The sequence below is a fragment of the Hippoglossus stenolepis genome, chromosome 14, assembly GCF_022539355.2.
Source record: "Hippoglossus stenolepis isolate QCI-W04-F060 chromosome 14, HSTE1.2, whole genome shotgun sequence".
NCBI classification, from domain to species: Eukaryota; Metazoa; Chordata; class Actinopteri; order Pleuronectiformes; family Pleuronectidae; genus Hippoglossus; species Hippoglossus stenolepis.
In genome coordinates this window covers 22,285,822-22,310,944 of record NC_061496.1, presented here as the reverse complement: position 1 = coordinate 22,310,944, position 25,123 = coordinate 22,285,822, and the positions used below count along the sequence as shown (strand labels likewise).

Below are 25,123 nucleotides of genomic sequence, written 5' to 3'. Positions count from 1 at the left end.
GCTTTACAGGATATATGTGATTTCCAGGACAGCTTTCTGGATAGAGGAACCGCTCAATGTTCTTCGCTGCCTTTTGGAAAGAAGACTGGATTCAACTATATGAGAGGTTTGCCCTTCAGCAATAGCACAAGTCTGTTTAATTTTTACATACCAGTTGCAGAGTACCTAGATAAAAGTCCAATACAGTTTGGGCAAATCAGCACCATCCAGAGCTCCAGCACCCCCTTATCTCAGGACTGCATCCTGCCATCCCTCTCCCTGCCAGTAAATCATCTTCTTTCATCCGCTCAGCCTGTTCCTTTGCCTTTTCCTATTTCTCATGGAACCACCACCCTAGCTTTCATTTTTCAGGGCGGCGTGTTGGCTGCAGCAGACACTCGCTCCAGTTGCGCTGGGTACGTGGAGGGCCCAGCCTCCCAGAAGATCCTGCCCATTCACAGCCACATGGTGAGCACCACCTCGGGAACTTCGGCCGACTGCGCCCTTTGGAAACGGATTCTGTCTCGAGAACTGCGGCTTTACCAACTCCGCCACGGCCGACGGTTGTCCACGAGCGGAGCTGCCAAACTGCTGTCACACATGCTTCACCCATTTAAGGGAACTGAGCTGTGTGTTGCTGCCATTATGTGTGGGTGGGATGGAGGAGAGGTACATGGACACCATGATGACACTGGAGGCACAAAGACTGATCCTGGTGGTTGCACAGAAACAACAAAGAAAATAGAAAAATCGGTAGACGCCAGTCTTATAAAGACTCAGAGCTCTTTTTCATCTGTTGGTGGTCAACAGCACTTAGCTAAAAAGAAAATGAATGGCTCTGGACCCCGTATGTTTTATGTGTGCAGTGACGGCACTCGCCTGCAGGGAAATCTCTTCTCTGTGGGCTCGGGATCCCCTTACGCCTACTCAGTTCTGGATCAAGGAGTTAAATGGGAATTGACACTGGATGAGGCCACGTCAATCGCCAGAGAGGCTGTGTACAGAGCCACACACAGGGATGCATACTCAGGAAACCATGTCGATATCTATCACATCTCCTCAAAAGGATGGAGTCGCAGGAGCAGAGAGGATTTGAAAGAGGAATATTACAGAGAAAAGGAAAGACGAGAGCGAGGGCTGAGACAGATCGTGACTTTGTCTGAGGAAAACATGAAACAAACAAAAATGGCATGAGAAAAGAAAGGCGAACGTGTAGGAGTGTTTTGGAGAGACGTGACGGCAGCTCTGCAGCAGATACTAAATTAGTGAACAGGACAGGCAGTTGCATATTTTTCAAATTGTTTGGGCATGCATATTGTTCCCTCTAATAAACAGCTGATGTTTTCTCTGTGCTGATAATAAAATGTAGGCTATTCTAACAGTTTGTGATTCCCTGATGGTGCAACGAGCTAAAAAATAATAACAGAGCAGGGGCGTCCCTCTCTGTCCTCTGTCAAGAACCTCGTCTTTTGTGAGAGCGCCTCATCTCCTAACACCTCTCACATACCTGTACACTGTAACTGACACTAGGGTGCACCTGATCTCCTAGCCTTTGTCTTACTGAAGAGATGTTGTGCCTCTTTCAATATCTATAATATAGCTTTAGATAATTGCCTCTATAAAATGAGTAAATGTAAATGTCTAACAGCATACTGCTGGCACACATTATGAATCATTCCAAGGATGTAAGAGAATCACTTACCCGTGCTTGTTTTTGTCGTTCAAAAAGAGACACAGAAAAAAGGGACTAGAGTCGTCCAAAAACTCTACATATCTGGGGGAGGATGCTCGTAATGTATTGCTACAGGGAACATATTTAGCTGTGGCAATAACCAGTAAGGAGTTAAATGGTGATTTGTGTCTGCTGTCAGAATACTTCTGAAGTTTCTTCGACACGTCAGTAAATTAATCAACACGTGAAAGTCTGCTGATCTTGCTTGTTCATTTCTGTATGAGCAGTGTGGTAGTAAATTAAGCATACTACTAATCATTCAAGTGACTATGACAGTCCAAAAGGATATTAGTGCAAAAGGTATAGAGCTGTTCGCCCTCTATGCTGATCAGTCCTGAATCCTGGATGCAGAAAGCAAAGTGTGGTGTTTTAAGGGACAATGCGAAAGGGACCTCGGGGGATCCACATCAAACCAAACCAAAACCCAAACAAACCTAAGGTTGGGTATCGTTTCGTTTTTTTAACAATACCGACGAAATGAGGCCCCATAATCTGAATTGTGATTCGGTCGTGCAGAAACTGGTGCCTGCTTGGCACCACATTTCAGTGCCCAACCGTGATCAAACCACATCATTCCAACCTCAAATAATAGTAAAGTAGTTCAGTCAAATTTGAGGGCGAACCTCCACCACCATCCCAAACACATCATGCAAACACATGTAGATGTTCTAGTCTGTAACCAACCCTCTAAAATTACAAAGCTTTTGGAATAATGTCATTGGCATGGGATGTTGTTAGGGTGTTTCTTGTAGGTAGTTCTCCTACATATCTTCTACAATCCTACATAGTCGATCAGAATACAATTGGGTTCTCTGAAATTTTTTGTTGCTGTGGACTAATGTAGTCCGGCCACTTCTCATCTCAGGGCCCCAGGCAATTGCCTGCTTTGCCTACCCTGTAGAAACGTCACTGGTAAAACACAGGCAGTGTAATTCAGCCTATGGGTGTGGTTTTATAGCATTTGAAAATGGTGCTTATGTTAACTTATTTTACTAATATTATAAGAGTGTTTTAGGCTAATGTGTGAGTGCAGTGTGCATTGAACATACATAAATGTATTATTATCTGTAAGATATCCACATCTGTAAGATGAATTACAGGCAGGGTTGCATGACGATGCACGACATCAGAGAGCTGAGTGTCTCCTCAAACCTAAACTAGTGTGTGATTGACTGCAGCTGTGAGAGAGGAAAGCCTCCCTTCCTCCCCAACCTCATCCATAATTCCCATCTACGGAAGTTCATTAATGACTGAATTAATGAGCGAGCAAAAACAAAACAAAACGTGGAAACCGGTTTGGTGGTCCACATTTTAAAGCTCGCAGAGCCAGACTTGTAAGTAACAGAACAAGTTCTGAGAGAAGTATTGAATCAAAGTTTTGAGCCTCCAAGACAAACTTTGACTTAAGATGTGAGCGAGCAGTAGGGGTTCCTTGGCTTTTTGTCCAATTTCCACTCCTCACATGGAAACTCCAGCTGAGAGCAGAACAAACTCCACCGGATTGGACCAAGAAGTGAAATGTCACACACGCTGGTTTCTAAGAGACATCAATACATCTGTTTTTTCTCTGTTTGTCTTAAACTAGTGCAGTGCCTGGAACTCCCTTTTTGGAATGTTCTGTTCTCTTGTCCTGTGTTGATGCTCCGGAGCTACTTCAAAATGATCATTTGTCATTAGTGAGTCCTCCTCAATCAGTTCTACAATATACTGTCACTTTTTATTGTTTGTGTACTGGACGTTGTGTGCAGAGCTTTATATAAATAGTCTATGGTGCAGAGTGATGTTAGAAAACTTTGTGTTCATCCTACCTGGTTCATCTGCAATGAAGATTTTACAGTTAGTGTTTTGAATAAAATGAAACTGAAGGTTAACCAATAAACACAATCTTCAGACCAAAGGTCACACATTTTCAAAATAAATCCTCTGTATTTCCCCCCATGCAGCACTTAGGCAAAAAAATGAGAGCTGCGCATTCAAATTTTATGCAAATTGCTAAACAGCTGCCAGTTGCCGGCCACTGCTGTCAGTTGCTTCTGTGCTGTTTGGCTGTTTACCCAACTTTATTAATATTGAAGGTATCACATGTCCAAATCGCAGCTAACTCTCAAACACTCCCCTTTTTCTAGATATTTTCCATAGACAATTGTATCATATCAGCCTTAAAATGTGCGAACAATTCTTTGACACTCGTCTCTCACAGTCGGAGCTTAGCATGTTTTGCACTTGTAAATCCATCCCTTGTCCCTGTGTGCTCTCAAATCCTGACTCATCTAGTTACTGCTCAGGTTTGTATTTTGCTGGCATGGTATAGTTTTTGCTTTAATAAGCCTCCATACACAGCTGGGCGCAAGACATCTGAGGAGTGACCTTAGGGTTGCGAGTTAGCTTCTCGCCGTATGACTAACACTTTCACTCACAATCTTCAACTGAAGAAAACCAGAACTTAAGAAAGATCAAGAAACACTGATGTACAAAGCCCGCCTGCACTCTGTAGATGAATGACTGTTTTTAAAAGCATTGAGCTCAAAGTATGTTTGACGTATTTGATCAAATATATCAAAATGTAAAAAATATCACATCAGCCAATACGAGCAATTTCATTTTACCTACACATCTAAAGGAATTCAAACGTGGACATGATATCAACTAATCTTGCAATTCTTTACAAATAAATAAATCCAAATGTTAAGGTGTCTTGTTTGAATGAGTGTTTCGAAGACAGAGAATGGAAATCAGTGATAAAATGTGCTCGAGGTTGAAACTTAATGGGCGACTTAATTACCCCAATGTGCCACTTATCAAACTGTTCCTTTATTCTCCAGGAAAAATAATTCACGTCCTGACCAATCTATTCAACTCACACGATGAAAGTATGCAATCAAAGTGGAAATGAGGAGTGGGGGGTAATTACAGTCATACATTTTAGACATGTGTTAGGCAGCTGGGAGAACACCAGTGGTGCAATTTCATCTTTTAATGCATCCTCCAGTAGCAATTTTCTGGTGCAGTTTCTAAGGAGGAAGGGGGAAAAAGCAAACTTATACTGAAGATGATTGTGCAGACTAGCTACATAAGAAGATTACAAAACACTGCATGGCTTCAAGGAAATGATACGGACTAACCAGAAAATATACTGCATGGGGGGGGATTAAAGCATGTGATAATAAATGGGATGGTTAGAAAATGTGTGGGTTAGTGACTGAGTGTCTGATCACAATCCTGTAGGCTGAGAATTGTTTTTATGAAAACACTGATGGAGAGAGAGAGAGGAAGGAAGGGAGGAGGAGGAGGAGAGAGAGAGAGAGAGAGAGAGAGAGAGAGAGAGAGAGAGAGTGAGTGGTCAGACCTCACTTTGAGCTCAGATGAACCTCGGCGTGTTGTTCTCCCACGTTGGATCATTTCAGCTCCGTTACACCGGGAGGACACACGGTAAGCGCTCCTCTCTCCTCGTCCTCCTCTCTCCTCGTCCTCCTCTCTCCTCATCCTCCTCTCTCCTCGTCCTCCTCTTCCTCCAACACTTTCTTTTTTCTTCTCCATCTTCGCGATTCACGAGTTTATTGAAGCCAACGCTCTTTACGCAGCCGAGGCAACTTCCCGACCAGTCGGTACTTTACCGTTCAGTTTGCTCCACAACTGATCCGCCGTCAGTTTGAGGCTGTTCGCTGATGACGAGTACGGACAACCCGCTGGACAGATGTTACCATGCACGCGCGAGCTATTCAGGTGAAATGATGTTGGGCAGTGCGTGTGATAGGCTAGAGCCAGGTCTGGGGTGAGTGAACTGAGATCCGTAATATTAATAATAAACAGCAATAACAATAACAATAATAATAACTTTAACAATAATGTGCTGCCTTCTCATTTAACAGAGAGGTAGTGCGTGTGCGCGAGCGTGCGTAACGCTTGTGTTTGGTGCGCGCCACTCACCTGCACCTCCACGCGCAGCAGGGGGCACGCTCGCTTATTCAAACATATATACCTGGACCTGGGTTAGTGGCCCACAGAGGTTTACATAGCCTTTATATATATTTATCTGTATTCATATATATACAAGGAGTAATTGGGACGTTCCATTCATTATAATAGTTAGACCAAGTGTGTAAATCACATTAACGTGCATCATTTTTCTGGCTTCCTCTAACAAGACAAGGTCATGCTCCAGGCTATTTAGTGTTTTTCTACTAGATATGCTAATAAGAGGTCCAGATGTGTGTGTGTGTGTGTGTGTGTGTGTGTGTGTGTGTGTGTGTGTGTGTGTGTGTGTGTGTGTGTGTGTGATAGAGCCATCAGGAGCTTAGAGAAATATTATAATGCCCGTCTGTGTTTACAGTGTAATGTCACAGAAGGACTTATCGTGTACGCGGTGCTCTGACACTCTCACAGACAGAGCACCTTTTAACCACGGGGGCATCTCCACATGACAGACAAGAACACGGCCCCACACTTGCTCAGCACACATGCCTCTGCAGTGGCGGGGCCCATCACTTCAGGTTAAGTTGCCTTCTCGAGAGCTAAGACCTTGACAATAATGAGGTGACTGATGTGCTGAGCAGGTCTGATGCACTGGAGGGACTCTGAAGAGGTTTTTGTGCACGCGCGTGTGTGCGCTCAGCAGCCGGAGAGAGCCCCGCGCGCACGGCGAGAACAGTCGGATGAGAAGTCTGCATGCATTAAGACGAATGGGAGAGGTAGGGAGAGGCCAGGGATGTTGAAATGGAGCAGAGTCAGTCCACAGCCTGGACGTTAAAGCCAGCCAGGCTGCCCCCCACCCCACCCTCCTCCCTCTCCTCCTCCTCCCTCCTCCTCCTCCTCCTCCTCCTCCTCCTCCTCCCAGAGCACTTCCAGCACCACCACCCCCTCCCTGCTTCTCTGCCTCCCATCTCCCATTTTTCCCTATGTAAAAGGCCTGACATGCACAGGCTATTTTTAATAAAAAAGGAAATAGCCTTGTTGCAGTGAAGCGACTCGGTGCAGAGTGAAGTGAGACTGAAACAGCGATTTGCAATTTAGAGCTATGTCACCACTCATCATTCCGTTCTGAGCCAGCAACAGCAAACCGTCCTCACGCTTTCATCCTCTATCCCTGCCTTACATTTCACACATAGTGTAGCTCATACGCACTCGTACTCTAAAGACTTCAAACAGTGAATGACATGTACCGCTGGCACCAAGGGTTCGGAGCAAAGCTGGCAGAGAGAGATGTAAGCTGCGAGCTCGGTCTATAGCTGCTACACAATGGCTGAGGAAGACAAAAGTGTTGAGGAAACACTTCTTGTATTTTGCTAGATTTAAGATGATGGCAAACAGATGCAGATGCTGAACAAGGGGCATTACATATGGATGAGTTGGAGTAATTGGTGTGCAGAACAAAAAACAAGGGTGGGTTTCCTCTGGAGGAAACGAGAAAGGGAGAAGAAATTACTTAATATTGTCTATGATCAAATTCTCAAATCGACTCTGTTCTCCAGCCTGCTTTTTCAGAAACTAGGTCAGTATCTGAAGTGCAAAAAGAACATTGGTTTCATTTTTATGTGTCTCTCCTTTCATATGTAGCATATCACTCAGGAGATGTTATGGTTGGTTTTATGCACGGCCATCAAAGCCCCGAGCATTATTATGGCTCCTCTCTTTTATTTGAACCTAAATTAATCAATGCACGTGTCTGACTGTACATTTTTTCAATCAGACAAGGCCAGAGGATTTAGGTTTATCACTGAGCTCTGTGTCATTTATGGTCTTTTAATTTTCCGAGCATAGCTGGTTGTGCGGAGGGAAATCTTTCTAACGCTCAAGTCCTTCACTGTAAATCTGTTCAAGAGTAGTGCATGCATGAAAACTTTATTTAAATGGGTTGGAGCGACCACATCCCTGTGCACCCATGACTCATGCGCTGTTGCAGCGCGTCTGTGTGTGTGCATTCATATCTGTGTGTGTGATAATGTGTGCCTCCATGCGTGCATAAAGGTGAAAACAGATGTGGGGAAATTTACATTCATCGCAGGAATTAGCGAGGCAGAGTGATGAATGCAGGTGGAGCGTGGATGGAAAAACTGCAATTATACACTTTCAGTCTTGTTAAGCTGCTGACACTTCTCAGTACATCAAGTTTTTCAAAGATCAATGGCCGCGATCTGACTCAAATACTAACGAATCTCAGATCATTAAACTTTAGGAAAAGGAGGACAAGTCATTGATTCAATTATTTATGAGTCTAATTAATCTCTTAAGGGGAACTTCTTTGTCTAGCGGGCGCTGAGGCATGGAGCGACCATCTTTAGGGATGACATAAATCACATGGTGTCCAGGTAGTTGTGTTCGACAAGGAACAGTAAAGTAGCTGAGCTCCACCTCATCACCAGGACCTCAGGCTCCGAATTAATTAAAATTCTTCAAAGAGCTCACTTAACGAAGTGATCAATAGCAAGATTCAATCAGCATTTTGAATAGTGTGACTACCAGCATGTGGTACAAAGGGAATTCTCTTTCCTACATCGTTTTCAAATATCAGATTGAAACAGCAGGAAAAACATCCCTACAAACTCAAAGAATCCCGCTCACTTAACTTCTGTGTCTTGTATCCTGTTCCCCATTTTTATGAATACAGCGAAGATCACACTAATCATGTGTTCTCTCGTGTGATCTGATTGCAGCATGTGCACTGCATTGGAAAACGTGAGGGGAAGAAGGTGGAATGAAGACTCAGGCAGAGGGAGAAGGAGGAACACAAGATGAATCAGTTGGAGTTGCTTGCTCCTCGGTTATTCTTTGAAACAAACTGATCTGTGAACCTCAGCTATGGCGGCACATATACTGCTTCTTTTGCTTTTATTCTGTATAGGGGAAAGAAACTGCATGGCTGTCGACCTTTCAGAGGAAGATCAGGATGTGCAAGTAACAAAAAACAAAAGTCAACAAGCTTTAGCACATCCAAGGTCCACGTACTCTGTGAGAAACAAAACACTGGAGAACCAGCTTCAAATTGAAATGGATGATATAAGAACCCTGCCAAATGTGTCGTTTAAAATGAACGACAGAGAACCTAATGATTTTGACTTGAAGAATAATTCAGCGAGGAAAACAGTCACGCTGAAACATCCTGGATCTGATGCCAAATCCTTAATACCTCAACATCGCCCTGAACTCACTGCGAACCACGAGGAAAGGAGCAATTTGACTAATGGAGAGGTTGAAGGTGTAATTAATGATCACGGCCTAGTGCCGAGTTCAGAGGAGGAGCACTCTCTCCAGCCCGGGCTCCGTTTGGAGACAGATGTCGGCAAGGATCTGCCTGAGAAGACACGAGGTCGCCCAAAATGGCTCACAGAACCTGAGGACGGTGGGTCGGGGCCTCGCTCTCGCCTCCGGAGGAGCTGGCTGTGGAACCAGTTCTTTGTGATCGAGGAGTACAGAGGGCCGGAGCCTGTGCTCATCGGACGGGTAAGCTGTTGTCGACACCTGTCAGCATGCACATGTGAATCACCTGTATCTGTGTTGTAAGAGTTTGTGCTTCTTTTCCGAGGGATCAAGAAAACAAACACAATTTCTCTTCTGCTCTTAATACATGCATTTACATGTTTGCCATTGTCAGTTTGATTCATTCCCCCTGCTCTGCAATTCAACTGGTGTGGTATTGAAACCCATGGACGCTTATGGTTATTGGTCATAGGGGAAGAGGAAAGCACTTAGAAAATGGAAATCAGCTCCACAGTCACACATAAGAGGTTTTAACACTCTTTCTTGACATACCTACTTTTATGAACCTTAATTAAAGCCTGTCCTTAAGTGTGTGCTTTATGGAGCTACACGGGTTCAAAACATAGACTGTATATAAAGATGAAAGATGACAGCCCCTCAAAAGTAAAACCCAATCCACCCCTAGTGACTGGCTGCATTTTAATTCATAAACCCCGCCTCCTCCATGTTAGTGGGTGGGACATGGGCCAAGCAAAAAAGTCAAAGTGCATCTTAGAAGAATTTTTCTCAAAGATGGTTTCTGTCATTAGGGCTTTTCCACTCTCATTTTACGGCACCGTAAAATGAAAAACCTAATATCTACCTAACAAAATGTTAAACTTTTAAGTGAACACAGACTGAATATCCCTCATCATGCAGAACATCTATTCATCTACAGCAACATCTGAACATTATCTGTGCCTTATTTTACTGTATTAAAGTGATGCAGAGTTAGAGAGTTAGTGAGCCGTTAGTAAGGACTGCCAGTTAACCCAATGAAGAAGAAAAAAGTAGGTGGCAGTATAAACCTTGGAGTTGTTTCAAAGTGACACAGACTCATTGGATTTCCGGCTTTACCAGAGATACGGTCTAAAACAAAACTTATCGTGTAACTTATCTATGTCGCTCTTGTTCGGCTGCTGGATCCCTAAGTGTTGATTGTAGAAAGATAGTCTGGAGTCTGGGCTTGTGTTGTGAGTATTAAGTTGTATGATCATAGGTACCAGCTTTGTGGATATGTACAGAGTGTGTGTTTTGTTGACATGCTGATTTAGTTGCTTGGTGTTTGAATTGTGTTTAGTTTAGGTGAAAATGGTTGTGATTGGCCGAGATTCTACCCGTTCTAAGAAGGTACATCATGTCCATGTTGGCAAAACTTTATTTTCGGATATGTTACCTCGTTGGTGTCTGTAATGTCCCCTGTGAACCGGTGCGTTTCAGTAGGTAAAAAGATGGAAGAGTGTGAACTATTTGTTTTTTGGGGCTGTGAATTAAGTAAAAAATTCAGAATCGTGAACAGTGAACTAGTTAATTTTAGTCTTTACAAACTGAGCTTTGACCTAGCTCTTTTTTAGTGTTAACTTGCACACTCACAGCATTGTTAGTAGCCTGCTAGTTAAATTCTTATCTAAGCAATAGCTATTAAATCTAGTTCGCTCTCTTGGTGTTTGCACGACCAAAGCAGTAAGATCATTCATGTTGGTAATGGAATTTTAAAGGTAGGGTTGGTTTTCTGAAACAATTTTTATCTTATATGTTGAAATCCTCTTAACATCCCGATAGCCATCAGGAAACAAAGTTAGCGAGCGGGTCAAGGAAAAGTCGTCTTCTTGTAGTTGCCTTGCAGTGTGTGTTCATGTGTTTTTTGGGTGTAGCTTTGATGAGAGGGCTGATGGGAAGTATCAGTTGCGTTTGAGCCTGCTCTTGCGAGCTTTTCCAGGATTACCAACCCTAGCTTTAACTGTTCCTCTGTTCCGGCTCATAAAACAGATGAATAGAAATTAACTCTATGACGACAATGTAACCTTGCAGTAGTTTTTGTTTTATCCTGCTGACAAACATACAAACATACAGGGGTGTAAATGTTATCTCCTTGGGGGAGCTAATAACCTTAATTCCCTCCTAATCTGGTAGTTACTGGGTACAGCCTCTTCCTTTATTTAGGACCACTGCTTCCTGGGGCCAATCCTCCTGCCCAGAACCAAAGGTTAGATAACTGAATGAGGGCAAAAGACAAAATTATGCATTCATGTGAATATTAACAGTTTATTGAAAACACAAAAAAAAATGTTGTTACATTATTCAAAATCTTAACTGTAAGATTATTTCCAGACAGATTTGAATCAGTGTTTTTCTGTGTTCTAAATGCTCCGTCATAGGCTCAGGAATCAGGCGTTAATGTAACTCGAGATAAGTGCGGTGTTTGTGCTCGCACTTGTCGTGTCACATACTTGGGTCCTCACCGACGCCACACCAGCACCCTTCAGCTGCTGTCGGTGTCGCTGCATGAAAGAGTGTCTGAGGTGATTTAATCCGCAGCACACCTGAACCATGGATGTCCCAGGTGTTTACTTGTAGCATTTCACAGTCAGATGCTCCTCACTAATGCAGCTGCTGGCAGCTACAGTATACTCACTGTAGGATTATATCAGCTGTAACGCTAACAGGGACTGTTGCCAGCCACTTTGTAGCTAGTAGTATACTTTATAGTGACAGTCTAGATTGGATTCTCACCAGTGCAGTATAGACCTCATAAATGTTTAATCTTCCTGGTTGTTATTGATACAGTCAGTGGAGGGGTGTTAACGCAATCAGTAGACACACAAGACGGTTCACTCCTCTGCAAGCACAGAGTCTTAATGTTGATGTTCTTGTAGTAAAGCATCCCTGCATTGCGAGGAGGTTTAGACGCAAAGTGTTTTCACTCTGAGGCAGCATCAGTTTGTTTGCCAAAAATAGAGAGACGAACGTGTCAAACCCATTACCGGTGCAAGGTCTGAGGTGAGCTATCAACTGTTCCAATCACAGGTGCCTCGAACCCGAGTGAAAAAAGAGAGGAAGAGTCTGCTGATACAGTAAAAACATGTCGGTGAATGTACCGGCAAATGAGAGGAGGAGGAAATTTGGATTACAGAGAAGGAGAGAAAGTGACAAAGGAACTGGCTTTGTTTTTACGGGATGGATAAATTTCTTCCCCGCCGTGAGAGTGTTTTTCCATGCTGACTGAAGCACAGCGGGACTGAGCCAGCAATTAGAGAGTGAGGAGAGAAGGGGCCTGATAGAGAGAGAAGAAGACGGAGGGAGGGGGAGGCAGGGGAGCGAAATAGGCACAGTCTCTGACAAAGATGTCTCTCCTGGTGAAGTGTGGGATCAAAATTGAAGTCCGCTTTAAGGAAGAAAGGAGTGAGTGGGATGAGGGGATGTAGGGATGAGTTAAAAAAAACAGAGTCCCTTATCTTGCAATTTGTAGGGTATGCTATCATGAGTTTCTATAATCCCTAACTTTATCCTCCCCACACACACACACACACGAACACACACGAACGCAGACACCCAGAATGTACACTCATATGTACACTAATCTTACATATTCTCCTGGTCTCTGCCTGAATGCTGTTCACTGTGTGAGCATGAACATATGTTATGTTGGAATATGTAAATACATTCACGCCTGCAGGTCTCATGAACACACACTGACTAATTCTGCATGTATCGTCGTGTCGGTTATTAAATTTCTCACTTTGTCAATTGGTCCCTCAAATTTCATGTGACAGATTGGAAACGCTTTGCAAAATTCACTGGAAACCATCTCTGCACATTTGTAAACAGTCACTGTTGCAGCAGAATTTTGAAATCAAGGCTTTAGTTCTCATGAGTATCTAAGGTCCGCAGCAGAGGTTGTGAGTAAGCCTGGTGGATTATGAACATGTGCAGATGCGCCTTAAGGGTAGAGAGAGATGTGAAGGCTCCTGGTCAGAAAGCTCAGTGTGATGAAGGCTGAGTAATCTCTTTAGCTTTCTATTTCTGTGTGTTTGGCCTTTTACCTATCTAGCTCACACTAATACCCTCTCTGCCATTAAATACTGAACCAATATTCTGCACCACGGAGCAAAACAGAGGGGAAGAGAGAGAGAGAGAGAGAGAGAGAGAGGAGGAGGGGAGAATAAGAAATGTGAGCAGATGGGCATCCTGTGTAACTGAGGTAACATGATGAGAAGAAAGAGACACGAAGACTGGAGAGAGGGGTTATTTAAAAGGTACGGGGAAGAGAGGCAGATGGATTTATGAGATCGGGAAAGAAAGAGACAGATGGATAGGAAAGAGAGAAAGATTTGCAGATGGATCCCGCACTGTGTTCTCATATTGCATCTGTGAACGTACATGTAGGACATTTGCAGGGCGACTGTCCACATCGATGTGGTTTTGCCCCCAACAAGCCCCCAGTGGCACGTTTGGTCCACTGAGTTGATTAGCTGTATGCATCAGTACTCATCCTGGTCCCATATGTATCTTCCACACCTGGTGCCATTCATTTCCGATTCACCGAGCACATCCCGCCTTATCATAAATCACCCATTTTACACAGTCATGTTTTCGCGGGGCTTGCCAGGGGAATGGATGAGCGTTAATGAGAGATACCTGCATCAGCATCCTGCCTGAAGGTGTCGCGGTGATCGACTTGGTGTTTTTAGACTCTGTGTGTTTTTGTCCTCCAGCTGCACACAGACATGGACAGCGGAGACGGCCACACCAAGTACATGTTGGAGGGAGAGGGGGTGGGCTCCGTGTTTGTTATTGACAGCAACACGGGCAACATACATGTCACCAAGTCTCTGGACCGCGAGGAGAAGGACCAGTACCGCCTCGTCGCAACAGCGACAGACCGGCAGACCGGCAGAGCCCTGGAGCCCTCCTCCGAGTTCATCATCAGAGTGCAGGACATCAACGACAACCCGCCCATCTTCCCCAGTGAAACCTATGTCGCCATGGTGCCGGAGATGGCCAACATTGGTATATCATCAAAACAACAATAAAGGGAAACTCCAATCAAAATGTATTGAAAGGTGGCTGTAATTGAGAGCAGCAGCTTGAATTTATGTAATCTACCTACTAATTCCACAAATGCCTGTCTGTATGTGGGACGCATTTCTTGCAAAAAGTCCATCTTCTTGACTTTTCACTTAGCATGTGTATTGTTAGCGGTCCAGGGAAGTGCAGTGCCAAGTTTAGCGAAATTTTGACACGTGATACGTTCAATTTTAATAAAAATTCAATTAACAGCACTCTGTAGAAGTCAGAGGGGATGGGACAGCGTGCCAACAGTCAGTCAGTGGACCTTTAGTCCAACATGTCTTCTTACAGTGTCCATAAAATCTTTATTGGATATAAACCAGGTAGAATGAAAGCAACGTTTTCTAACTTCACTCTGCACCATAGACTGTTTATAAAAAGCTCTGCACACAACGTCCAGCACACAAAGAATAAAAAGTGACAGTATATAGTAGAACTGATTTAAGAAGACTTACTAATGACAAGGAATAATTCTGAAGTCGCTCCAGAGCGTCAACACATTAATTAATTGGATGCATCGTATTGGGTCATCACTGTTAGGTATAGCTGCAGAGATGGAGCATTGCATTGTGGAATCAGGCAAATTTAGGGAACTGATAACAATGATGAATTTGGTGCAGCTTAAGTTTAGGGAGACTGTTGGGCCTTGGTGGAGGTTTGTGTGCGCTCCACTGAGTACCATTCTAGTTTTTATCATTGAATCATTTGTAATAGCATGAATAATAGTTGTGTTTGTGAACGTCAGAAACAGGATCAAAAGGCCCGCCACAGCTCCCACGACTCCTGGGACTCCACCGACATGTGTTTTTAACAAGCACAAAACCAAAGACTATTGTCAGCATGTGTCTGAAAACATTTTTACTGGCACAGCTCCAGCGTTTCATGTTTCAATCCATATTTGTGTAGAAGATAATTGTTGTGAACACCCTGCGCATATGGACAGACAGCGAAGAAGTCGATAAATCCTTTTAATCCTGCTGATATAAGTGTATTCAGGAGCTACATTTTGAGTGGAGTATCACTTTACGTTGCTCATCAACCACATTCAGCTTCTGTGAAGAGGCTCTTCACTTCGTCACCTGCGTTTTTCTCCTCTGTTTCACAGGCACCTCCATAATCCAAGTCACTGCCAGAGACGCTGATGATCCCTCGTATGGAAACAGTGCCCGGCTGGTTTACGCCATCACTCAGGGCCAGGACTATTTCTCCGTGGATGCTCAGACAGGTCGGGTAGCTTTGACGGGATGTGCCACATATCCCCTCAAAGCTGTTTACCATTACACGCCACTCCAGCTGATGATTACACTTCATACAGTAAATCCCTGTGGTGCCGTTAGGTATCATATGCTGTGTCTTTTCTACCATATGTCCAGTTCAACGGATAACGTTTTAACTACATTAAGCATGATACGCTCAGAAACAGAAGTGGCCTGGAGTCACATGCTTTCCAATGTCCTGATTCTAAAAAACAATATATATACATCTAACTCGCTTTGATGCCAACTTCCAGAGACGTTGTGTCACTGAAATCTGTCGCTTTTATGATTCCCCCCCCCACTGCTCCACAACCCGCTCCAACGCTCCACCAGGCGTCCTGCGAACAGCCGTGCCTGACATGGACAGAGAGACCCGTGATGAATATCTGGTCGTCCTCCAGGCCAAAGACATGGGGGGGCATCTGGGCGGATTATCCGGGACCACAACCGTCACTGTGAAGCTGAGCGACGTCAACGACAACCCCCCTCACTTCAGGCGGAGTAAGCGCTGCTGTTATCAGATCACCACTTAACTGTCGGTTGCGTTCAATCTCGATATAGCTTTAGAAATATGTGTGTGTGTGAGCAAAGATTAAAATGATGAAATATCTTGTAAAGGCACTCATGACAGCAGCCCGATATTTTTCGCCTCCTTTGGGTCCTGGCTGCCTTGACACGCTCAGAATATGATAGAAGCTCTTAGAGCAGCAAACCATCTACCCCTTTGATTTTTATCCACTCTTTCTAATCATTGTTTCTGCAATAACGCAACCTTTTGTGCCAGATGACGGGCATTAACATTCATAAACACTCCTGTGGTTCAAATGGGCTGTGGGTCCACGCTGAAGAGTGAAAGATCATGTCCACTCCTTCTTTTTCCAAGCTTTTCCCTGTTCCACGCTATCAATATTTCATCTTAAAGTTCAGTGCTTTCCACTTCAGGAGACGGTAAAATCACTGCAGAACGTCTCTAACACTTAGACATATACTGCATTTCTCTATATCTTACCTCTCCACTGTTTCCCTTTTTTCCCCCATTTCCCCCAGTCCTCCCTCCTGGCACTCTCTGCCTTCCGCCATTCATCTTAATGTTTAAAGCCCTCTTCCTCATGTTGACGTATTGTGCTGCAATACAATGCTCTATAGATGCAATTTCATATTTATAAGTGCCAGCCAAGTGTAACTTATCGACTGGTATCTGATGATCTCGTCCCTACCTCGCCACCTCGCTCTCAGTCGGTGCATGTGTTTGACAACAACGCCAGGATTTAGGCGAAAGGCTGATTGAACATGCTCTTTGAATGCGAGGGGTGTGATTTTCAAATTCTTTTTTATTACATGAAGGATTTGAATAATTAACAGTCAGTGAGATCAGGCTGTTCTGATTAAAAGGGATGCGTTTCTCTGAATATGCTGCTTGTTGCTTCGCTGCATGGCAAGAACACAGGGGTCATTCTGCTGCTCCGGTGAAATGACACGACCTGCCACACATCACTGGCTTCATCTTCATGCTGTGCCAAGTGGACAGCATGTTCACAGTAACAGCTACGATTCTCAGTTTAATAAATGCACAACTCAATCATTAATAACTGAATGGGACTAATACACATCACTTAATAAGTGGCTTTACAGTTTTATTTACTGTTTGTTTTCAACAGAAAAACTTGGTGGAAGGATGCTGTACCTATTATCCCCTTAAATCCGGATGCGGATATGTATCCAGGAACATTTAGTTTTTTTCACTTCAACATCAGAGATAGTTTTTAAAACTTTCCTTGATTTCTCAGGGAATAGATCTTCATAGATCTTGATGACAAAAATCTGGCATGTTTAGGTGTGCAATTCGGTGCAGAACCAAAATAAAAATGTTGGTTTTATAAGGGGACTGTTGTGGCTTGGTGGAGTTAAGTGCTCTACTGAGACATTCTAGTAATCTATCGGTTGACCTTTTAAAGTGGGATCACATGAAACGACGGAAGAAATCAATGTTCACATTTGAGTTGCTCGAGTGGGTAAATATTCACCACTTATTCTTGATGAATGACGAGTAATTGCGAACAGTTGTTCGTCAGTTTTCTGTCAATTAATTTGTCAATAGATCGACTAATTGTTTCAGCGCGAAAGAGAATTGCATTTCAAAGCTGATCTGAGGCTTCAGTGTACAAAATTCTCTTTGTGCTGCAGCTCTGTAGAGAGAAGCCAAACAGAAAGAGGTGGATTAAGTGTAAAATGACACTTGATTTAAATAATTCCGACATCTGAGGCCTCATATTAGCTTTAACATTATAGCACAAAGCAAAGCCTGTGGACTGTGTTGCTCACCACTAAGAGTATATAGCCATGAGGAGTGTGTGTATTAAATGTAGCCACAATTATAGTGTGAATAACCTGAATTTGAATGACTAAACTTTGAGACACTGTCATGCTTTACGTCATGTAGTGGATTTTTTCACACGCTGATGGATCATCATTCAGTGCCAGTTGTCAAACCCGTTAAATCCATTGTTTTCCCCTCTGTGCAGGCGCGTGGTCGTTCTCTGTGTCTGAGCTGGCAGCACCGGGTGTGGAGGTGGGCCGGCTCACTGCCGCTGACCCTGACCTGGGAGAAAACGCGCAGCTGGAGTTCACTATCCTGGACGCGGAGGAGGCCGAGATATTCAACATAACAGCGAGAGACCGAGAGGGCATCATCGAGCTCAACAAGGTGAGTGACGAGACACGGGGACAGACACCATGGATTCAGGGATTCAATGGCGTTATTTTCACATACGCAGAAACAAGAAGTTATCAATGCAATTCAAATCTTATTTCCCCATGTCTCTATCTGGTGACGTCAATAAATATATAAATATATAAATAGAATGAAATAAAATAAAAAACGGAATACAAATAATTAAAAAAAATAAATGCACATTCCTATCCATCTATTCAAATCATACACACACACCCATACACACTGAGGTAGTCAGTTATAACCTTGGTTACAGGGAATGTGCAAAAACAATTGTGCATATAGTTGTGCAGAAGAGACAATGTCAGTAGTGTAGTTTTTTATTAAGTGACTTCATTTAGCGCAGCTTTGGTTCTATTATGAACAAAGTTAAATTACATTTACTTGGTGAATCAAACACTTCAGTCCTCCACTCAAACCCCAACTGCTGCTAACAGGTTCAGTCTCTACTGGACAATTAAAGAGTAACAATCATCAGAAACATCAAAACCTGTTGCTCGTATGAAGAGAGCTGGTCATGTGAATGAATTAGCCTTTTTACTTTTGAGAGTTTGATTCAAAGATGATTATTGTGCAGTGAGATCTTGAATCAAAGGATAAGGAGGGTGAGGAAATAACAGCGCTGGATCAGTAATTGCCCAAAAGGCCAATATGGAATATGTAAGCTACATAGAGGGATGATGAAAAGTAAGTCTTACTTTATATGAATAATGAAGCACTGCATGTGTGAAGAAATATAAAGCACATATATATATATATGAATCATAAATGAAAGGCCCTCAGTAAAGCACAGCCTTAAGACTGAAGATGCTTTATTCCTCGCCCAACAGCTACTGGATTACGAGACCCGCAACTCCTATACTTTCTCCGTGGAAGTTGCCAACCCTATAGTGGACGCCCGGTACCTAAGGAAAGGTCCCTTTAAGGACCAGGCAACGGTCCGGGTCATGATCCTTAACGCTGATGAGCCCCCGCAATTCTCCCAGACTCGGTACCATCTGGACGTGTCTGAGAACTGCCCCCCTATCTGCTCTGTGGGCCGGGTCTCTGCCGTCGACCCAGACACGGGACAAAGCTCCAACATCAGGTGGTTATTACACCATCACTCACTCTGTCTCTCTGGCTCCCACTATGTTCTTTCTTTATTTTTGCTCATAAACTCTTTCCATATCCCAGGTACTCCATTGATCCGCAGTCCGACCCCGAGGCTCTGTTCCGCATCGCCTCTGACACAGGCTTCATCAGCACGGTGATGGAGCTGGACCGCGAGCAGGAGCAGTGGCACAACCTCACTGTCATCGCCACACAGAGGGGTACGTCGGCCCCTTCTGCCCTCGGGGCGCAGGGCTCACCAGAGTCATATTTCACAGAAAGCGAAACCGCCTGGAGTCGGGTACACGGTGTGTGGCGCCTGAATGATAGAGATTCAGCGATGATTTCAACATTAGTGTCCTTTTTTCTTTCAGACAATCCCAATCTTGTGTCAAGGGTTGTGGTTGCCATAGAGACACTAGACCAGAATGACAATGCCCCAGAGTTGGACAGGCAGTACTCAACATCTGTATGTGACTCCAGTGTCCCCGGTCAGGTCCGTTCTTGTTGTTGGTTTTTTTTGTCTGATATTGAATACAACTTTAAATTGTATTCTTGTTCCTGTGTTTTCTTCTCCTCCTTTTGTTAAAACCTTTTCGACAAACTGGTTTAGTGGAGACAAAATCACCTCGTTTTTATTTACCCAGCTTTACATTTCCAAATATTATGTCATGGAATAGAGAGGTAACACTGTACCATCAGTCATGGAGGATATTAAGAACATCCTGTCAGGATCATTGAAATAAACTACCCACTACTACTATTCGTGTTACACTAATCCTTAAGATTTCAGTCCAGGCTGATGTGGTTGCCTTGGTAACAGCAAGTGCATTTTAACACCACAGCAAACACTCGTAAGCTCCGACGATGCAGCCAAGCGAACTCACAAGTTCCTAAAGGAGAAGTCGGTCAAAAGTAATTACAACCATGTTCTAATTTTGTGCTTTTTCTTGTTCCATCACTCCCTGGAAAATTAAAAGACTAATCCAAATATCCAAAAATAACCTTTTCTTGTTTTGTAGACACATTTTTGAGAAACAGATTCACAAATTCGTCGCATCTTCTGTTACTCCTTCACAATAAAAGCCAACGTGTCTTTTTGCCAGCTGAATGCTTTTACAGTGAAGCAGCAGCATCGGGTTTGCACGAGCGGCAGCTAAGTGCAGCTCTGACGCAGCATGAAGAGAGTGAACCATGAACAGTGAAATTAAAAACAGTAACGCTGGATTACATGATTCATTGTTTCCCCTAAATCCCCTGTGGTGGACTCCATCGCAGAGGTAATTATAGAATGAAAATTACATTGAATGGTTATTACTGAGAAAATCCCAGCCATAAAATTGATGGAAAAGAAACTGGGGTGGATTTCATGAAAATCAAAAGGGTTTTAAACTAAGTTTGTTGCTGCAGTCAAATAGAGGTGTTTATCCCAACTCTATTTTTTTAAAAAATCTTCTCGTCATGTGTTGCATGTGTCAGCAGTTCCACCACAGACTGAGTCTTTCATTTTCATCATGTTTATATGCCCATATGAACCATTGTAACAGAGCATCGTGTTCTGCAGGTAGTCCAGGTTCTGCGAGCCATCGACAGGGACCAGGGAGGACAGGACACGCCGATCCACTTCAACATCCCCCCAGAGTCCAGCTCTGCCCTCAATCTCACCATCAGGGAATCTGGAGGTGGCAACTGTTTCTTTTCATTTAATACACACCACCAACAGAAATCGGGGGCATGATTTTTGGGCAGTGACCATGTTCGATGTGTGTGTTTTTTGCCACGTTATCAGGTGTGACAGCCAGCCTGGTGCTCCAGTCAGCTTTGGATCCCCTCCCTGGCTTCTCCTCATCCTTACTCACCCTGTACGTGCCGGTCGTGCTACGTGACGGGGCCTCGGGTCTGACCAACACTGGCACGGTCACCGTGACCATTTGTCCCTGTTTGCGAGGGGGCATGCAGACCGAGGATAGGGGGAGACAGAGGGACAGACGATGGGAGAGACACATGGTTTGTCTGCCCATGCCGTCTGCCTCTCCGTCTCTCATATTCAGTTTGGTCACCTTGCTCGCCATGCTGGCCTGTGTCACCACTCTGCTGGGTAGGTTCAGTCGGTTCTGTGGATCCTTCCAGGTCCTATAAATATGTTGTTTGTGATTTTTGAAAAACGCTGAGCAGTTGTGTCAGGTCGCTCCTGTAATGTCTAAAGAGAATGTGGTCATGTGTCTCTGTTATGCCCTTTAGTGGTGTGTGCACTCTCGCTGTCATTGCGCCATCAGAAGCGAGACTCCCACTCACCCTTCGAGGAGGATGATGTCAGGGAGAACATCATATCCTATGATGACGAGGGGGGAGGGGAAGCGGACACCGCAGCTTTTGACATTACAGCACTGCAGAGCATGCACAGAATGCAGCACATGCACAACAGAAACATGTGAGCTGTGCCCAAAAAATTAAGATAAAAAAGGAAAAAGTTTATCCTTGCAACGGTGGCTTATGGGAGAGTGTGTGCGTGTTTGTGTGTGACTGTGTGCTTCTCTGACATTTATCTCTTGGCACAGATGGTACACCCAGCAGAATCCGCCGAGGGCCAGGACGTACAGCTGGAGCCGAAACCCGCGCCCCAGCCTGGACCCTCAGCAGAGGCCAGGCTCTGCCCCGCTCTACGGACGCCTCTGCTACGGCATCCACACGCTGCCTGTTCTCCGAGATTATCCAGCCGGGCCACTGGAGGCAGGTCTGCAGTTAACACAGCTGACCCACGGGCTCGCCGGAGGTCATATTGGCAATTCCCTTGTCATCCAGAACCAGAGCACCTTTGAGCCGCTGCTTCACTCTCCTGAGACGAGCCCTGCTAGTTACGAAGCAGAACACATGCTGGCGAGGAGAAATATTACCGACAGAAATGAAGGCAGTGAAGCGAATGAAGAAGCAGATACAAAAGACAATCTGGATCAGGCCAAGGTCAGAAAAACAAAACAAAAATTTCTGTAAGCATCGTATAAACCGTCTTGTGAGCAGATAACGGTGAATTGGAGTCCCTGCAGAACACTTTGTGTTAAGATTTAAGCACCACTGAATTCAAAACATTGAATAGTCCCAATTTACCTGTAAAACGTTCAAACTCTGTTATTCATCTTTTCAGCTCTAATAAGTCAGATCAGGTCAACGAATCTGAAACTGAATGTGGGAAGATTTGTTTTCCTTCTATTCATGATATCAGGGTTAAGGTTGGCAAATGGACTTGATCTCAGCAGTGTTTGTTGATTCATGTCCCTCTTTGAGTGTAGCTACTGCATATGAGTATGATTTAAAAGGTAGTTCAAATCATTTCATATTTGAAGTACCCTTTAAATCATACAGAGAGAGAGAAAGAGAGAGGCCCTGGCTTACACGTGCCGACGTGTCAATGATAACACAACTAGAATGCCACTCAGTAGCACATACTTCTACCAAGGCCCAACAATGGTTTTTATCTGGATCTGCACAAAATATCAGTCCTTTAAACATGTCTGATTGTTTTCATCAAGATTCATCAATTATTCTCTGAGAAATCAATGAAAATATACAAACACCCCATCACAAAATGTTCCCTGATCCAGATCCACATCAAAATTGTATATGTTCTTTTTTGGGTTATGCCCCGCCCCTCCACAAAATCTCATGGAAGTCGTAACCTCCTTGGTGGAGGTAATATGGCCAAGTCTTATTTACACTTTGGTACTTCACCACATGATCTAATGGAACATATGTCTGTTAGGGATGAGTAACCCAACCTGTCTGAGGTAACTGACAGAAGGTTCGGTAGGAATAATCTGACTGTCTGGTCAAATTTAAGATGCTCTCAGACATTCTCTGAACTCCTGAGAAAGTCCGGCAGGGTCTTCTGACGTGCGTGTAGCCGTGTTGTCGTATCCTGCTTGTGTTTTTGTATACATATTTTAGTTCTAAATAGAATTAAACTATAATTTAAAAAGACACCAAAATTCAAGATAAAAGATTCAGGCTTAAACATCCAGTCGACCGTGGAAATCAAATCTGTCCAAACACATTAGTTTCACATGATCCAAGAAAGAGAAGTTCACATGAGCGCCTGGAAAACCTCAAGCATTTTAATTATAAATATCAATGTGTCAACTCCCCCCAAAAAAGGGGTTCTCTGACTAATAGCAAAACTTCAAATGATCTAATTCAAACCACATAAATTAAGAAAAAAACATTCCAATGCAGTCACTTCAGTGGTGTTGAAATGTCAGCATCACATGATGCAGGGGTGATACAATTCTTATGATTTCTTGTTTCTAAAAATACGAAAATTATTTGGCTTTTTATTGCTTCCATATATTTGTCCCTGCATGTCTTTTTGAATCATCTAATCTCTCCCTTCTCCTTTTCTGTAACAGACAAACCCAACAGAAGCAGCGCCGGCACCAGCCGACGACGCTGCAAATCTGACCTACTCCGACCCAAATGAGTCTTCACTCCAAAGTCACGCCAGCTCCTCATCAAACCAGCATGAGGGGCGGCCGGGGTCATCGCAGACTCAGATCAGCACGGGAGCCACCAGCTGCACCCTGGATGACATTGATACTGATTGCTCCATTCCCTCGGTCTCAGAGAGAAATTATTCAAACGGTAGTCAGATTAACTCTGTGAACCCCCCTGTTTACCTGACATCAGACACGTACAGCATCGTGGGCTCGCTCAATCCCAACAGCAGAGGGACGTGTATGAATGGGACGAGCAGCGGCGGGCTGTACCCAGCGGGGGTGCAGCTACTGAACATGTGCAGTCTCCAGAGAAAGGATTTGACCCCGCAACCTTTGCCCTTACCTGGGGGCTTGTTTGGCAGCAACGTAGGCTGGCCGTTCAGGGCGGAGCCTGCGATGGCTGAAGCCTCCCACCCGCAGCCTCTCTGTATGGAAGACCTCCTGAACTTCCGCCTGGATCAGGTGACCTTTGACCTGTCACAGCCTCCATATGACTCACTGCAGACTTATGAGTTTGAGGGCCGTGATTCAAGAGCTGAGTCACTGAGCTCGCTGGAGAGCGACAGGGAAAAGGACGATGGGCGAGTGGTGGGAGGGATGGAGGAGTTGAACCAGAAGTTTCAGAGGCTGGTGGACATCATCCGAGAGAGGGAGAAGGAGAAGGAGGCGGAGAGAGGAGAGATGAGGGCAGCTGAGGAAGCTGAGACTGCAGACGCCGCTCTGAGCGAGACTCATAAACAAACAGAGAACCAACAAAAGGAAATACAGAGATGGGATTTCTAGTCTGCAAAAAAGGAAGAGGTTTAAAGAGGAGCGCTCTGTTGACAGTGATAGATTTTAAACACAGCAGGAGGGGAAAAATACACATCCTCCGACAGGAATCCTCTTGTTTTTCCTCCCTGCCAGGAAAAATCCATGAGGCTGTGTCGAGGAGTCGCGGTGGAATCAGTGCACAGCGTATAGTTTTCACATCCACTATGTTTAGAAAATGCATATGGAATCTGTCACTTTTCACACTCGTGTAACTGATATTAATAATGCACTTGGGCTTTCAAAGCGAAGGTTATGAAAAATTAACTTTTTTTTTTTTTAAATATTGATTCTGAGCCCTGAAAGCTGCATTGTTAGAAAATAGGCCTCGTTAAAAATGGAGTGGAATTGTGATATTTAATATTGATGGTTTAATAGGGGCCCACTCACGATGCATCTTTGGAATCTGAATGGAACATTTGCATCTGAATTGGAAAGTGTTAAAACCACACAAGCGCTCAGCTCTGTGGGTCGACCGCGCCATGTGTTCACAGAGACTCTCCAGGGAACCTGACTCCCTACGTTTATACACTGGAGCTCTGTAGCGAGAGTACGACTCCAGCGACTACTCTCCATTACTGTAGCAGAATCTGCTCACTATGCAATTTGCACACAGAAATGATTAGATTGTCACTGTTGAAGACTTGTGCACTGTTGTGAACGGTCAGTAAATAATGTCTATATGTAGATATACATCAGACCTTGACTTCAGTGGTTATTGCTCAAGAGTGGA

The 25,123-nt window shown here is 44.1% G+C and overlaps 2 protein-coding genes across 3 annotated transcripts; both read left to right on the top strand.

Annotated features, from left to right (window-relative positions):
• Positions 1–99: 99 nt before the first annotated feature.
• LOC118121290 (proteasome subunit beta type-11-like) lies at positions 100–1,173 on the top strand. Its single transcript, XM_047342997.1, has one exon. It carries the CDS (start codon positions 100–102, stop codon positions 1,171–1,173), a length of 1,074 nt encoding a protein of 357 aa, XP_047198953.1.
• A 3,843-nt stretch (positions 1,174–5,016) lies between these two features.
• LOC118121579 (cadherin-24) lies at positions 5,017–25,088 on the top strand. Of its 2 annotated transcripts, XM_035177578.2 has the most exons (14): positions 5,017–5,140; positions 8,362–9,148; positions 13,660–13,954; positions 15,120–15,239; positions 15,604–15,771; positions 17,793–17,974; positions 18,832–19,088; positions 19,178–19,314; positions 19,468–19,589; positions 20,658–20,775; positions 20,883–21,191; positions 21,335–21,524; positions 21,652–22,054; positions 23,494–25,088. In XM_035177578.2, the coding sequence occupies exons 2-14, from the start codon at positions 8,507–8,509 to the stop codon at positions 24,361–24,363; spliced, it is 3,813 nt and encodes a 1,270-aa protein (XP_035033469.2). In that variant the 5' UTR covers positions 5,017–5,140; positions 8,362–8,506; the 3' UTR covers positions 24,364–25,088. The 2 variants fall into 2 exon arrangements, with proteins under 2 accessions (XP_035033469.2, XP_047199248.1); XM_047343292.1 differs by having other exon boundaries at positions 19,178–19,589.
• Positions 25,089–25,123: the final 35 nt, after the last annotated feature.